General features: G+C 48.6%; 1 protein-coding gene across 1 annotated transcript in view; it reads right to left on the bottom strand.

The window, feature by feature from the left end:
- GCHFR (GTP cyclohydrolase I feedback regulator) overlaps positions 1 to 17611 on the bottom strand; it is a 107827-nt gene that overhangs the window by 52309 nt on the left and 37907 nt on the right. Inside the window, exon 2 of the mRNA XM_078659824.1 lies at positions 975 to 1069. Within this exon, the coding sequence (XP_078515950.1) occupies positions 975 to 1069 (95 nt within the window). The remainder of the gene's footprint in view (positions 1 to 974; positions 1070 to 17611) is intronic.

Raw genomic sequence — 17611 nt, 5'->3', positions numbered from 1 at the left:
CTCACCCTCACTCACCCTCACTCACCCTCACCCTCACCCACCCTCAACCCCTCATCCTCACTCACCCTCAACCCCTCACCCTCACTCACCCCCACTCACCCTCAACCCCTCACCCTCACTCACCCTCACCCTCACTCACCCTCAACCCCTCACCCACCCTCAACCCCTCACCCTCAACCCCTCACCCTCAATCCCTCACCCACACTCACCCACTCACCCACACTCACCTTCACCCTCACTCACCCTCAACCCCTCACCCTCACTCACCCTCAACCCCTCACCCTCACTCACCCTCAACCCCTCACCCTCAACCCCTCACCCTCACTCACCCTCAACCCCTCACCCACCCTCAACCCCTCACCCTCAACCCCTCACCCTCAATCCCTCACCCACACTCACCCACACTCACCCACACTCACCTTCACCCTCACTCACCTTCAACCCCTCACCCTCACTCACCCCCACTCACCCTCAACCCCTCACCCTCCCTCACCCTCACTCACCCTCAACCCCTCACCCTCACTCACCCTCAACCCCTCACCCTCAATCCCTCACCCTCACCCACACTCACCCCCACTCACACTCACCCCCACTCACCCACACTCACACTCACTCACCCTCACCCTCACTCACCCTCACCCTCATGCTAAACCCATTAACAATTCTAAAAGCACTAACTCTAATGCTGCGAGACCTATTGCATTTCTAATGCTTGTTCAGTAAGTGACATAGTGCAAGTTGTTAGGGTGTGTCCAACTGCACAAAAATATATGTTGGCATTTCTAAAGAACTGGAAGAGACGGCCTCTTTGGAAAACCGTGAACATCAACTCAAAATTCTAGTTGACCAGATTTCTACTGTCCAAGTTACAATGGATATGGGTTTTCAGTCATCTAATAAACTGTCATCTTGGAACATGCGGTTATCATGCGATACTTTTGTAAAAAAGCAAAAAAGCTGTTTCCAATACTTACAAATTGTTTCCCAGAACCGTCCTCTTACTGGCTGCCAGTCGGGCCATTAGTATGTCGTCGGATGACTCATCTCCTACCACGGTAGGGCCAGTCTCCTGAAGCAGGAAATGCACAGATGAAGACCTTGACGGCAGTAACACTAATGGTATTTAGCTGCTGATCATTTACAGCCAGCATTCATCACTGTTGCCACAGTCGCATGCCAGCAACGCTTTTAACAGACGTACTTATCTTAACGGCCATTAACGCATTCTTACATCTGCCCTCGCGCACCCGCCTCGCGCTTCTGCATGACACAGCCATCACGCCCACTGAGAAGTAGGGTGTTGTTTGATTCCACATGGAGGGGGGTGGCTCGCGAGCCAGAAAATTAACATGCCGAGCCGAGTGTCTGGCTTGGCTTTAAGAGCATGACCACGAGCGGACCTTTGAAAATATGTGCCATGCAAAAATATAATAAAGCCTCTTTAATGTTTGAAAAAGTGTATTTCTTTAACATGCGGGAGATTTTTACTTTTGTACACTGGATCATATCACATCATTGAATGCCATTTATTAGAAAAGAGAGCTAAATATGAATTTACACACGTTCATGAAATCCCCCCCCCCCGCCACTAATATGTAACGTTCATGTAACTCCCTCCACTAGTATGCGGCCTACTTTGTTTTTATAGGTGGCTAAGTGGAGCAACAATATAGTCTTGTAAATCATACCCAGGAGATGTGACTCAAATTGTTCTGAAATCAACGATTAAAGCAAAAGAGGCACGTTGAAATAAAGTGACTGCCAAGGATCACACAATTAGATCAAGGGGGGAACCCGGGATTGATCCCAGTTTTACTGGTTCGCGTTGCGCAAATCAGTTGGTAGAAGAGAATCTCCTTTTCTCTTCCATATTGCATCAAATGTTAATGCTTTGAGTTTAAATTCTTCCAGGCACTTAGGGCCAGATGTATGACCATTCCAAATTGCGAGTCGCAAATTGCGAGTCGCAATTTGGAATGTACAGCAGTATAAGAGACATTGATTGCGATACCCAAACGGGCCGCAAAATGCGAGGCACATGAATTTTAATGAGCCACTCGCAATTTGCGACCCCATTGGGAATGGCTGGCCCTCCCAGGCATGATAGTCTGCTGGGCTCAGCAGACCTCAACATAAACCTGGCTTTTTACCTCCTAGGCTAACTCACACCCTGACAATCGGAAGGCAGCATGCAGCGCTAGGACACCTTTGGGTAACCGTTGAGCTTAAGAAATATAATTAACATAACAACCTCCATGTCTAGGACTGCTTGTCAATAAAGCAGTGTTTTTTTTAAAGACAGCCCGTTTTCCTTAAATAAAAACAGGCTGTATTTAAAAAAAACTAATATATATTTTTGTTAAATTTTTTAATGGCAGGTAGTGTTACCTGGGACCACTTCCTGCCCTTAAAAATATTTTTAGAGCCAGTCACAAAGCAGAAGGGGTCCCCTGGGGAACCTTTCCCATTTGCGACTACATTACCACCCTCTTGAAGAGGGCGGTAAATTGCAAGTGTTTTGCTACCGCAATTGCAGTTGCAAAACATTCATACATGGCTAGAGAGTCGCAATTAGCGGGTCACAAAACACTATTTTGCGAGTCGCAAAATAGTGTTTGTACATGGCCATGTAGGTTTTTTTGCGCACGCAAACAGGTCGCTAACCCGTTTGTGCACGCAAAAACTGGTTATACATCTGGCCCTAAATCAGTATACATATTAAATGAAGTTGACACCAAGTCTTGTTACTAAAAAATTAGAAACTTAGGAGAAGGCAGACTACTCACTTTTAACATTAATGTCACTGGATTCCCCTGACTTGACATGCGATTACAGGAGCGGCTAAACACTTCACTGAAGGCAATTTTCCATATTAGGAAAACAAAAGATCACTCTCAGCCACTGCTACATTATCACGCAAAATATCAGCTGGTATTAGCAGTTTAAGACATGGTTGTCCTAATTTAATATTCCTGGAATAAATCCTTCCTGATGCTGTAGCGCTGGGAGACCCCGATCGGTAGCCGTGCGCTTTATTAAGTTCTATAATAATAATAATAATTGTTCAAGAACAGGGACAAGCTGAGTCCATTAGCTGTCCCAGACTGCCTTTCTTCTCAATCTTGCTATCACAATATTTAATTACTTTTCTCAATCCATCATTGTCTTGCTCGTCCATCCAACTACATTTTCTGTATTCTTCCCAGGTTCCTCATTTTCCCTCTCCTTCACTCAATCCTTTTTCTCCCTCCCTGTTCCCTTTTCCGGACTCTATGCTCATCTTCAATTTCAAATTGCTCCAAGTCAAATGTAAGTAGTTTATTTACACGCTTTTCCCTGTGTATGGTGCTTGTAGTTTTATATTTAGAACCAAACAGCAAGCGCTATATAAATGCAAACCTTTTTCAGAAGTAAGTACTAACACCACAGTGAAAGGCTCCTTGTTTTAAAATTCACAACTTTCTCACTACACCATATTTATTGAGTGTACTATGAGGCTGGGTGTTCGTTCTCTTTCCCATGTGTAAAATCGAATAATTGTTGGGTCACTGTCCCGCTTTCTAATTACATAATTGCAACCGGTGTTTAGTTTGATTTTTTTTAAAATAGGAGAAGAGGAATATGTTCTGAAAGTGATTACTCATTGTCACAAGGGGAAGCTGAGATTAATAAAAAAATAAAATCCTTTAGGTTCCATAATTTCCATCTTGCTCATTAGAGAAGAGCTGGGGAGTGAGTGGTTCCGATGGTGAGACTCACGGACTACTTTAATGAAAGAAATGCTACTGTGCTATGGAAACAACCGAGACTAAAAACAGACTTCACAACCAGCATATTTTGTTTTTTTTTGGCAAAGAGATAAAGGCAGGATTAAACATCAAGTATCCTAGTATCATGGCTAAAACTTTCCCATTGTCCCATGTCTAGTGGTGGAGGTTGGGTGGTTGTGTTTGCCAGCTTTAATGAACTGCACACCTTGTTTGGAGGGGGGGGTCTTTGTAAAGGATTTTTTATAGCATTCGCTCTCATAACTGAGCCTGTTTCTATAGCACTCCTAATGTTTACAGATATAAGGAGATTGTGAGACAAGATTCTATTTCATTTCAATTCAATAATCAAGTCACTTCCTTCGTACAAGTGACTCGCAGGAGATAGCGATGCAAGCAGAAAAGGCTTACCTCAGGCTGCAGGGTACAGGGATGGGGACACAGATACAGCATAACACAGTATAGTCAAATGTATGGCTTCTAGGGACTCTGGGCTTAATCTAGAGGCAGCATTGAATGAAACCCTCCACATAACCCCAAAACTCACTGTCTGCTCCATGTACATGGGCATCCTTTACACCCACCCTACACCCACAACTCCACCCTCTTGGCATCAACGTTGCCCTCTGTTACACCACAAACCATACTTTTTGGTTCTTGGGTAAATGTTTGCAAGTACTCATGGCTTAATCTTATGGAGTATTTCTTTTATATGACAATGTAAATACACATCAATTCAGTATACGTCACATGCTTAGTATGTTTTCCCCCAAACACCCAATGCAGATACAGATATTTCCGATTCTAAATTTCTACTTTAAAAAATGTATAGCTGTCTGGGTTTATTTACCCTGGGGTTTCACACCTTTCCCCCAACAAACTGCAAGTACATGGAAACCAAAAAGAGGTCCAGCAGAGGGTCGCTATAGGTATACCACGGGTGCCGAGCGTCGAGGGCGGTGTGCCAATTACGCCTCCACCCCCCTCCTGTGACCCATGGTGTGAAATCATCACACTATCAAAGTGCAGAAACCGCAAAATCGGAAGCCTCCTAAACCAGGAGTTATTAGAAAGACAGTTTTTCTTTCTAATTTTCTTGCACTTTTTTCACTATTTATTTTCACTTTCACGTCCCTAGGTAAGGGTGGGCCTTAGAGAGTCCATACCGCCAGGGTTTATCCACACCAAGTCCTGAAGAATGCCAGGTAAATTTACACCATTTCGTGGCTGAAACATGTCGACTGACTTAGGAAACTACCACTTGAATAATTGTGGACATATTTCCTACACATCATTTTATTTATAAGTCCTTAGTGATCCTAATAAAATTAATTCTGATACACTACAGACTTTTTTTAACCTCGCATCACTCACTTATTATTCTTTGCACAGCACTGTCCTTACCCACCAACCCGCTCCGCAGTAGATCTGGCGTTGTAGCACACAGAAGGGATGCTAGGTCCCTTCTGTGGGGCCCGATGATGAAGCATGTCATCACTAGGTGGTGAGTGAGGGCTTTCTTAAAAAACGCCTTAAGTGAAGTCGTTTATTTGCTCCTTACCGATGGTCTCTAAAACTGCCTTGGAATACTCTTGTTTTGTTTACTGTATTTTTGTAAATGTAAAGTGAGCTATCATTATAATTCTTAACTATACCGTTACTTTACCCGCTACCCGCTGCTTTGGCGGGTCCGGGTCTGGGGTGATTGGGGTTCTGCAGCGCTATTACTGTGAGCGCCATCTTGGGCAGGGCAGTGACATTGTGCTGCCGCCATCTTGAGCGTCCTCGTGGGCGGTCTCTCTCCCATCTGGTGGCCCTACTTAATCCTGTCCTTCTAGCGCAGCGGGATCGCGCAGCGGGGTTGCCCTCGCGTATGCTTGAGTCTTGCCAGAGTCTTGCCAGAGTCTTGCCAGAGTCTTGCCAGAGTCTTGCCAGAGTCCTGCCCGTCTGCGCCCGTCAGCGTCTCGGAGGCGGCGGAGCGGTGCAGAACTCCGGCTCGGCGAGCAGTATGATTTGCTATTCTCCCATGACTCTACGTTCCCTTCAACCTACCCCCTGCGCGTGCCGATCTGTGTTTCCTGGTCGGTATAGGGGTAAGCATCGTTGCCCTGTCTGTGGCTGGTCACCTACCTTTGCTCCCTCCCCCGTCCATCGGTCAGTCGAGGGTCGGGTGAAGCACCTGTGTCTATTGCTGAACACGCGATCAGTAGGTAGGCATGCCCTTGACATTTACGATCTTTTGGTCAGGGAAAAACCCCTATGCCTCCTTCTGACTGAAACCTGGCTGGGGGAGTCGTCCAATCCGGACATCCTAGCGTCTATCCCTCCGGAGTATAACATCTTCCGCCAGGATAGAGCCAAGGGAAGGGGTGGCGGAGTGGCGGTGGTGGTCAAGAAAAGCGTCTCATGTTCCATCCTCCCTATGGAGATGATTGCAGGCTCTGAGTCCCTTGCCTTTGTTATCAGGCTGTCCCCCCATCAAGCCCTGAAGGGCCTGCTGGTTTATAGGCCCCCTGGATCGGTGGGTTCCTTCTTTGAGGACCTCCAGGAGGTCCTATCCAGACTGGCCTTGTCTGCTCAGCATTGCTTGCTGGCTGGCGATTTTAATTTTCATCTGGACATTATGGGGGATACGAATTCAAACAAATTGTTTGATATCACCACCTCTTTGGGTCTCGCTCCTTCGCTGTCGGGCCCCACACATGATCAGGGGCATACACTAGATCAGGTGTTTTCTTCTGTTCCCCTTGTGGATATAGAACTTCTCCCGGTACTCTGGTCGGATCACAGGCTGGCCAGATTTTTCATACGAGGGAGTGACCATTTATCTAGCAGCGCTCCGACTCAGTCTGGAGCTGCCTCTAGGGCGCTTCATAGAATCACGCCTGATCTGCTAGCGCGGGCGTTTGCTGACCATCCCTGCCCTATTGTGGGTGACTTGGACCTGGATACTGAGACTCTGCAAGCGTGGCTGTTAGAGAGGTTGGATGACCTGGCCCCTGTAAGAGCTCTTCGATCAGTGGGTGAGCGGCAGTCTGCGCCGTGGTTCACGGGGGTGCTGCGTATCGAACGCAGCCAGTGCAAGGTGGCGGAGAGGGCGTGGCGTTCTCAGTATGATGGGGAGGCCAGACTTATCTATAGGTTGGTGGTTAAAGCGTACCATCGTAACATTCTGTGCGCAAAAAAAAAGAGTACCTTGCAAGGAGGATTGAGGCGGCCGCCAATTCCTGTAAGGAGATCTTCACCGTGGTGAGGGAGTTTACAGCCCCCAGGTCCAATCTACAGCAAGCAGTTCCATCTGAGGCCTGGGTCTGTGACCTGGCTAGGTTTTTCACCGATAAAATCAGAAAGATCCAGGCCTCCTTCTCTACAGAGTCTGCGGAAGGGGCTGTTAGCATCGGGTGGGACGAGCACCATCGGCTACGCCAGAGGTTTTTTTGGCGGAATTCCCGCCGGTCTCCTCTGATGCTTCCCTCTCACTTCTGGCCAGTCTCAAGTCTGGGTCGCCACTTGATCCCTGCCCTGCCAAATTTTTGGCAAGGATGGCGCTGCTGATGAACCCCCTGGTGAATCCTCTCCTGAATTCATCTTTGAGAGAGGGGAGGCTCACTTTGCCCTGGAAAAGGGCGATGGTGATCCCCCTCCTCAAAAAGCCGGGATTGGATACCGGGGTTCTGGCCAATTATCGGCCCATTTCTCTCCTTCCGGCCCTTGCGAAGCTCACGGAGAAGCACGTGCATGGCGTGCTCTCGGGCTTCCTTGAATCAAATGATCTACTGCATCCCTCCCAATCCGGCTTTCGGCCTAACCTGAGCACAGAGACGGCACTTCTCGAGGTGTCAGAGGTCATCCGCGAGACACTGGATGCAGGGGGGAAGGCTGTGCTTGTCATGCTGGACTTGTCGGCGGCCTTCGACACCGTCCCCCACGAGGCTCTACTCACCAGACTCTATGACATCGGTCTGAGGGGGACGGTGTTCAAATGGTTTACATCGTTTTTGGAGGACCGTCGACAAACGGTCTGGGCCTCTTCGAGCTCCGCTGAGATGCCGCCACTGGGAGTCGGAGTTCCACAGGGTTCTGTGTTGAGCCCGACTCTTTTTAACATCTTTATGACCCCTCTGGCGGCACTCGTGGAGGCTTCGGGGGCCCAGATCGTGTCCTATGCGGATGACACACAGCTTCTCTTCACCTGCAGGAAAGATCAGCCATTTGATGGGGAGAGCATCCGGGGATGTCTGAAGAGGGTCTTTGACTGGTTCCAGCAGAATGGTCTCAAGGCCAACTCCAGTAAATCGGAGGTTCTGCTATTTGGTTGTGCTTCGGAACCGGAATGGCGTGAGTGGTGGCCAGCGGACATGTGTCCCCCCGCCCAGCCATCCGCGGCTGCCAAAAATCTGGGAGTCAAGGTCGATAATAACCTCACGTTCAGATCGCACATTCTTGGTCTGACGGGCACCTGCTTTGGCATCCTAAAGATGCTCCGGAAGTTCCTTCCCCTGCTTACAGAGGAGCATAGAAAAATCACTGTCCAAGCTCGAATAGGATCTAGACTGGACTATGCTAATGCTCTTTATCTAGGGCTTCCGGATTATCTGATCCAAAGGTTGCAGGTGGCGCAGAACTCTGCGGCTCGCGCCATTTTCGGCCTTCATAGGCGGGCAAGAACATCTGGGGTGCTACAGTCACTTCACTGGCTCCCCATCCGAAAGCGGATAATGTTTAAAACCTTGACGCTGGTGCATAAGGCACTCTCTGGCTCCGGAGCAAAGTATCTGCAGCGTAGACTGGCCCTCTATCGTCCGGCCCGCTCTCTGCGGTCGGAATCCTTGTTCATGGCCGTGGTTCCCCGAGTGAGGAAGGCTCGCACCGGGGGTCGTTCCTTCAGCCTTAAGGCTCCCCAGCTGTGGAACTCTTTGCCCCTTGCTCTACGCAGCATTCCTAGTTTGCTCCTGTTCAGGAAAAGCCTGAAGACCTGGCTTTTTAATCTTTAGGTTGTTTCTTTTTCTGTGCTCTCTCTTTCTGTTTACTGTTATGTTTTTTAACTGCTGAGTCGCCCTCATAAAGCGCCGGGACACTCTTGTTGAGTAGCCGTGCGCTATATAAATAAAAGCTTATCATAACATAACATAACATAACTTTAATCTTTTTTTTGTTGTGTGAAGATGTACACACACCCCACAATACAGATGGCGGCAATTGCCAGGATGCATCCAAATCACAGCGGGTTCTGAAATACATGGGCGTGCTCACCAGTGTTCAGCGTTTAAAAATTGTCTTTACAGTCTGCTTCAGTTTGCTCAGACTATACAAGCCGAAACCGGCATCAATGAGATAGACATGCTCCATGTATTCAGTAAATAAACCTTGCAGCCAAAACGCGTCGTCTTCACGATGCTAGGTTGATTTATCTAATAGAGTGTGAAGACATCTGGAGTTCCAATTTCTACTTATGTATCCTTAGCAGACTGTACAGACAATACATATATATGTATGTACACTGCAAGACTTCACAGTCAACCTATGGTTGTACATTTTCTGTAATATGGACACGATGGGTTAGAACAAATAGGTGTACGTCAGGAGAACTAATACAAAACAGTGGTTTCCACGGGCCTAGACTTGGAGCATTTTTGTGAATTGATTTCCAATAAATTTAGAAGTCAGATGCAGTTTCTCATATCAGACTGTGGAAAATGACCATGTATATGTACATAAGCGGCATTCATTTGTGTTCACCCTCACCACTGTTGAAGTTAAAGCGAAAGTCACGGCGCAGTGGCCCCGCCATCTGGCCCCCCTTTTAGGCCCATCACGAACATAGATAGTAGCCATTTTGTGTGTTCTCTGCCCACTGCCAATAACCTGCGTCTCTCTCTCTCTCTCTCTCTCTCTCTCTCTCCCCCACCCTCTCGCCTCTTAAGCATCCCCCGTGCTGGGACAGCCCCCGATCTCTCCTGCCCGGGCCATAACGCACCTCCAGCGCGACCCTGCCTCCGAGCCACATCCCGTGCCGAAACCCCCACACTCTTTCATCTCATCCATAAAACGGGCCCTTTGATAACCTCTTCCTCCTTGCCCGATTGTCCGGCCCGACCCCAGGCCATAACTTAGCCCAACAGATGCGGTTTATTGCCCCTACAGTAGGACCTCGCCTCACATCAAAGGAGCGGGGACCAAAAAATGCCCTCACACCCCTAGATCCGATCGATCGCCCGCATTCCTGTTCCCAGCGGAATGTCCAGCTGCGCGATAGCCATCATGCTGAGATTGGGGTGGGGACTCCTACTGTAGATGTGTGTGGGAACGGGCCTGAACCGGGGATTCCAAAGACGCCTTTTCCGTACTTCAAAGCATTTCCAAGAATGTGTTGCATGTAATAAAGTAATAAACCAGTGTATAAGAGGCCAGGCCTCAGAGATGTCGAGAGAGCACCTCGAGAAGATACCCTGTTGTCTGATTTGACGTGTTCTGTTCCGTCGGAAATAAACTCCTGTTTCCTGCCTTCCAGTCTCCAGCGCCTGCCTCTTTATTTGGTAATCATGAGTTGGGTGAGAAGCGGCTAACGCCGGGCAAACCTAGAAAAGGGGTAAAGCGACCTGATCTGCCTGAACCCTTTTTCATCAATTGGCGTCCCAAACGTGGGGCCCATCAGCGACACGTGGATCCAGTGAGAGAGGTCCCAACGACAGAGTGAACGACTGCAACGATCGGGAAGAGCTCCTGCCCGATAGACCCTTGTCTGGCAGCCGATCATCCGAACTTCACTGGTTCCAAACAGACCTCTCTCGAGTGATCTACGGTCCTGACTGGGAACCATCAGGAGTGCCACAGCAATTACGGAGAATAGAGGACGATCGGGCGCTGGAAACGGAAGACGAGAAACTGTCCATACGGTCCGGGTAAGGTCGTGTAAACACGACAAATTGCAAATTGATTGTTTGATTGTCATTGGAAAATACTAGTATTACGCATTTTTGATTGTTTTGTCCTGAGAGATTCTCTGTCTACAAACGGGGAAGGATAGGAGTATTCTCCCTTTGCAGATAGTGAAGGGTGGGTAGCGCAGGCTTTTGCCCCCGTTGTAACCCGTCGCGCCTATTTTTCTCTCCATTTGATTGATTGTTATCCAAGCATTTATTGTTTTGGAATTGGTTCTCTTTGGATCATTCTCTATTTGCAAACAAGCACAGAATCGCCATACTCTGTTTAGTCTTTGCAGATAGTGAAGGATAGGTAACGCAGGCCTTTGCCCCCGTTGTAATCCGTCGTGCCTATTTTTATCCCCACTAATTGATTGTTTGACCGAACATTGACCGTTCGGAATTGGTTCTCGGAAAGGATCTTCTCTGCCTACAAACAGAGAGGAACAGGAAGATCTCTCTCTTTGCAGATAGTGAAGGGTAGGTGCGCAGGCTTTTGCCCCCGTTGTAACCCGTCGCGCCTATTTTATTCCTCATTTGATTGATTGATTGTTTGTCCGAACTTGACTGTTTGGAATTGGTTCTCTCTTTGGGTATTCCCTATTTGCGAATACTGTAGAATAGAAATTTTCTATCTAGTCTCCGCAAAGTAGTGAAGGATAGGTAATGCTGACTTTTGTCCCCGTTGAAACCCGTCATGCCTATCTCCTCCCCATTGCTCAGTAGTTGGTTCAGCCCGGACCATTTATTAGAGGTAGACCACCTGGCTCCACCGGAGGACACCCCTAATAAAAAGGACATATATAAAGAAAAATGCGGATTAGCCGCTGTATCGTGCTAGCAAATAAAAGAACATAAAAATCGTTAGGATAAACAAAAGGAATCGAGTAAAATCAGTAGGCCACTGATGAGATCTCTTTTGGACCTCACTGAAATGGAAGCATTAGGAACAACCCTTCAGGAAATATGAAACTAGTGAGTAGAGCCGAACTCGACGCTATGACTTCAAGACAGCTCGGCTCCACCACCCACCCCGCCCAATTAACGACAAACCCTAGGCAAATATTAGAAATATACAACACGATAGCAAAGTAACAGGTTAAAACGTTTTTATTTGAACAAAAATATATTAAACAACTATTCACATGGCAAACGGCTGCAACAACAAACCCACAATGCATTTCGCCGTCTGCTTGACGCCGTTCCTGTCCCTCCTCCCCCAAAGTGGCAATGTTGGGCTACTTTCTAGTAGATTTTTGGGCGTCAGAAAGTCTACAAAAGCCGTCGGCGGCAGCCTGGGGTGGAGAACCATTACGCGAATAGTCCGGAGGCGACCCCACGCGCCAAGGCCTGTCCCCAGGATGAACCAAGGGACCCGTTCCTGGGGCCGTGGCAAAGAGCGGCCGGCCGCCATCGGCCGGAGAAGGCATGGGTCCGACCCGAGATGTACTGGTCTTCCCATTCCCTTCCTCTTTCGGCGCCTTGCAGGCCACGAGGGGGGGATGTCTTGCATATGCCTCCGACCCCCCCCCCTCTTCATCGCCTGGTCCGGCCATAACAAATGTCAGCGAGACGCCGTGGGGTGCACTGGGCGGGAGAGGCGGCGCGGACGAGCCTCTCCCGCCTCCCCAGGTGGAGGCCCCTCAGCTGCACCACCAACGCTCCACGCACCCGGCAAAGGACTCGTCCACTCTTGCGGTGCAGCGACGCTCCACTCACCCAGCAGGGTCTCGTCCACTGTGGCGGTGCAACGATGCTTCGCCCGACAGGCTGGAGTCCGTCTGCTCTTGCAACCAGTGCCTGCTGGTGGTTACAGATCTCCTAAAAATGGCGGTCGGCTTTGCAGGAATGGGCCTGGCGTGAAAAGTTGGCCTGGTCGCATGTCAACCAGAAAATGGGCCCCTGTCCAGAGACGTTCTCCTCAACTTTGAAGATTCTACGAGAGCTGCGGAGGGCCCTCGACCTCCGCGGGCCCCCGACCGCCCCCCGATGGGAAAGGACTGCCATGATTGCCCGCAGAACGACCAAGACGTAGCCACGAGACGTTGGCACTCTCATGCTGACGGCAGCCTCAGTTTGAATGACCAAAAATCCTGCAGACTACCGATTTGATCAGTTCCGGTGGAACACCAGTATGACCCGGTAGGAAAGATTGTTGCCCCCTCCCTTTTTCTTTGATTAATGGTTCATGTCACCGGTCCCTTCTGTTGCCCCTTAACGGAACTTCTGGACTGCCGAAAGAGATTCTGGTCCAACCCCGAGTTGGTGGAGACATTTTGGCTATACTTGGACCCGCCTGACCCCACCCAAAATGGCGCCGGTACAAACGAAACTCGCAATTCCCCGTTGTGTTCCGGATACTCAGACTTGATATCATGAGATATGTATGCAGTTTTTGAAGCACATGGCGGGAGGGGATGAGTATTGCTTGGACATTCGGACAATGAATTGATATTAAGTTCTGACGCATCATTGATTACAGTATTATTGAAAGTTTGAATTTTTCTGACACTGATGGTACTTGCCCACAATGAATTTTCGATACGATTTTATTGCACTTACCGTACCTTGATGAAATAAAACGACCACTGACCCAGTTATGTTTTCCTCAGATAAATATGCCCTCATGTACAGTTCCAGTCTGCTCCGTGGCTGGCCCACGTGGTTGTAGGCCTGCATTTGTACGTCAACATTTTTTAAATAAAGACTTTGTGAAAGACAATTATAGTCGTAGCTCTTGGATTGGTAAGTTCGAATACATTGCCATTGTTTCCGATCTACGTAAAATACAGGCGAAATAAAGCACGTCGATTACTGAAAGGTTAAAAAGAAAAGTACCCAGACATATTGAAAATGTGAATGGTCCAAGTTTGTTGCGTGTGTTTCTTTTTTTAAACTTTTGTGCAACATAGGGCAATCGATAAAGGTCCCGGTGTTCTGTTTTACTTTGTATGCCACATGTCTCAGGGAAATTGTTTCAGATGCCCCTAAACCAGACCCGGTACCACTGTAGACCACCCCGCCTCCTCGAAGGAGAACACGAGTTCACCCCACTTTACACTGACTGCCCTTTTGTTTCGACACCCCCCCCTACACAAGATCCGCAATACCACACGTGGGCAATCTATGCAATGTGCAGTCCATCAATGATTACGCCTCCCGCACTACCAGTCCCTCTGGGCTTAAAACGCCGAGATGGAAGGGACTGCACCCCGCGGAGATAGGTCGAATACGTGGTAAGTAAAAGCCTTTTGAGTTTCTGCGCGCGGATGTGCCTTAAAACGCTGCCCCCACCCCTTCTTTTTCCCCCTCTTTCTGCAGGTCACATCGGAACATCGACTAAAGAATGGAGAAGACCCAAGCAACACGCCATGGTTCCGCGGGGACAAATGATACATTATCCATGGGGACTGCCCCTGAGGACATGACGACTTTGGGTGATATGAATGCACGCGTGTATGACCGGATGTGTATAACTCGACTGGATATACGTTGCATGCGTTGACTCGATAAAAGAGATGTTTTCGTATGACTTGAGTGACGAACGAACGACTGATGGAATGGGGAAAAAGGGGGTCTGAGCATGGCCCCTATACACGACGAACAATGCAACCAAGAATGACGTGCACCTACGAGTAGGTTCATGCGGTAACTAAATAGGGGAAGGTTCAGGACTATTCCAGGGTGAGGTTTACCCAAGTACCCTCCTCCTGGAAGACTAAGAAAATTGTCAAATGTCTAAGATTTACCACCTCCCACTTGCACCCTCATAGACGTGAAACTCGAAACTGCCCATTGTTCCCCCGACTGACACCCCCCGTTGCCTCAGCTTGGATGCCCATTCGCTAAAAAGCGATCCTAAGATCCCACCGTAAGTACTAGCTCAATCGGGTTAGTTCCCGAACAATTGACGAAAGTGTAAGAATTTGCAACAGAGGCCAACTGCAAAAGACAGCCAGGCGAGTTAAATAGGATACTAAGGATGCGCAGCATGCAGGAGGAAATATCTTTGGCCAAGTACTGTTCTATGTGTTGTCTTGAGTTCTGTATATAATACCTGTACCTCCCCCACCTGAATTCATGTGTACGTAGTATATGGATTTACGTTGTCCCTCAATCTGTGTTTCTATATAACATGACCCCTACTGTTTTGTGTTGTGTGCGCATTAGATGGCCTATTATTGTACACGTTTCTCTCTCTCTCTCTTCATGTTGTACGTGTACCGAATAGTTCATTTAAAATGCGGACGACTCTCCCTCCGAGGGTCCCCCTGTTCCCTCTTCCTTTGTGTGGTAACGTTGTGCCCCGCCGGCACGAGCCTAATTGGTTTTCGAACACAAAGGTGTTCGGCAAATTGACAGAAACTAAAACAATTGAAATTTGCCATGTTACTACCTCTCCTTTCTGTAAAATGATGGAACTTGAATTGGCTATGAAGGAAAGGACAGGTTAGACGACTGAAGTCCCCTAATCTGGCCTTCTTACAGGAGGACTATATGTCAGTGGCTTTCTGTTCTCAGCTCGTTAGAAACAATGCCCAGATTGCCCCACCCCTCTGCACCCAAGTATGGATGTTCAAACGTCCCCGTTTTCTCCCGATTGGCCCCAGCTCCATTACATGAAGTATAACTGACAACCCCGATTAACTGTTGCCACCCCCCCCCCGAGAAAAGAATGTTTAGCCACTATCCCCCTCTCTCATGTTGATAGAAGACTGCCAGGGCTAGGGTCAGAAAGCCACATACGTCATGAATGAACGCCAACTAGACTTAGTACAAACTCAGTAGACATGCCTGTATACATGCTCCACAGTGATAACTCCTGACCGTGACCGATGAAACATACCCCCAACTACCTAGATCTGGGACGGAATTGAAATGTATAAATGCCTTCTCTTGCCAGTTCGCTAAAACCTGTTTTTTACCCATTCAAGGATACACAGTCACCGGAGGAGAGGGGCTGGACGTGACGCACAGCCTGGCCACAGATCATGAGGGCGTGTAACCTCGACCTAAGATGGAGCCGCAGAGCAACGGGACGCGGGACGATGCACCACTCTCAAACACGGAAAATGAAGGAACGGAGGGCTGCTTTGAAGCCCTCTACTTGTTGAGCCACGCGTGCCAGAAGTCCCCGCCCCGTTGAGCCCGATTGATGGACCTGCCTGCGCATCACCCTTTGCTCCCTTGGTTTGCCCCAAAGATCTGGTCCCACTCCGCCCTCTCCTCCCTCGATTATCTGACAAAACCCCCTTCTATCCTTTCCACATGGATTTTGACACCGAGAAAGAAATGCAGGTGCCCAGCATGAGGCACCCTTAAAAGAGATTAATTAGGAAACAGGACTATGGCCTAACGACAAAGGACAGATCGCACCCTGCGACGTGTAAAGAAGGATCCGAGCTGGACCTATAGCTCCACCGCCGGTGCTCAACAGCGCCAACGGAAGAAAACGAACTACCAGAGCCTACCAGTGATGGCTCGCTACAAAAAAAAAAAAAAAAAGGACCCTCCCCCTTTTTCGGAACTTCCTACACCCCTTGACTAATTGCTTGCCTTGGACTAAATTCCTCCCTCAACCACTTTTTGCCTGTAAAATGTTTCATCGGTCACTTTTTTAGATACGACAAATGTAAATTTATATGTATTCCACCTCGTATGTCGCATCAACTGCACACGGTTATATGTAAATCCATCAGTAGTGACAAATGCTATTCCGTTGATAACACACGACTATATGTACACCCCGTCAGCTATGATAAAAACACAAATGACTTAACTTATGTTAAAAAGCGGCGACTGTGGAAAATGACCATGTATATGTACATAAGCGGCATTCATTTGTGTTCACCCTCACCACTGTTGAAGTTAAAGCGAAAGTCACGGCGCAGTGGCCCCGCCATCTGGCCCCCCTTTTAGGCCCATCACGAACATAGATAGTAGCCATTTTGTGTGTTCTCTGCCCACTGCCAATAACCTGCGTCTCTCTCTCTCTCTCTCTCTCCCCCACCCTCTCGCCTCTTAAGCATCCCCCGTGCTCGGACAGCCCCCGATCTCTCCTGCCCGGGCCATAACGCACCTCCAGCGCGACCCTGCCTCCGAGCCACATCCCGTGCCGAAACCCCCACACTCTTTCATCTCATCCATAAAACGGGCCCTTTGATAACCTCTTCCTCCTTGCCCGATTGTCCGGCCCGACCCCAGGCCATCACTTAGCCCAACAGATGCGGTTTATTGCCCCTACAGTAGGACCTCGCCTCACATCAAAGGAGCGGGGACCAATCAATGCCCTCACACCCCTAGATCCGATCGATCGCCCGCATTCCTGTTCCCAGCGGAATGTCCAGCTGCGCGATAGCCATCATGCTGAGATTGGGGTGGGGACTCCTACTGTAGATGTGTGTGGGAACGGGCCTGAACCGGGGATTCCAAAGACGCCTTTTCCGTACTTCAAAGCATTTCCAAGAATGTGTTGCATGTAATAAAGTAATAAACCAGTGTATAAGAGGCCAGGCCTCAGATGTCGAGAGAGCACCTCGAGAAGATACCCTGTTGTCTGATTTGACGTGTTCTGTTCCGTCGGAAATAAACTCCTGTTTCCTGCCTTCCAGTCTCCAGCGCCTGCCTCTTTATTTGGTAATCATGAGTTGGGTGAGAAGCGGCTAACGCCGGGCAAACCTAGAAAAGGGGTAAAACGACCTGATCTGCCTGAACCCTTTTTCATCAAGATCAATTGCTGGAGCGCTTCGCACGTGATAGTAACAGAGTAAATAAATCTATTACCAAATCGAAGCGTACAGAACAAGTTAACCTCTCTAGCTTTGAGACAAATGAATAACTTATTGGAACTGGGCTGCTTCATCTGACAGATGTGTCTGATTCTTCTTTAATCTTACTGCTTGAAATCAATTTACGATTTTG

Source organism: Lissotriton helveticus, chromosome 9 (assembly GCF_964261635.1).
Source record: "Lissotriton helveticus chromosome 9, aLisHel1.1, whole genome shotgun sequence".
Classification (NCBI taxonomy): Eukaryota; Metazoa; Chordata; class Amphibia; order Caudata; family Salamandridae; genus Lissotriton; species Lissotriton helveticus.
This window is presented reverse-complemented; position numbering and strand designations above follow the sequence as displayed.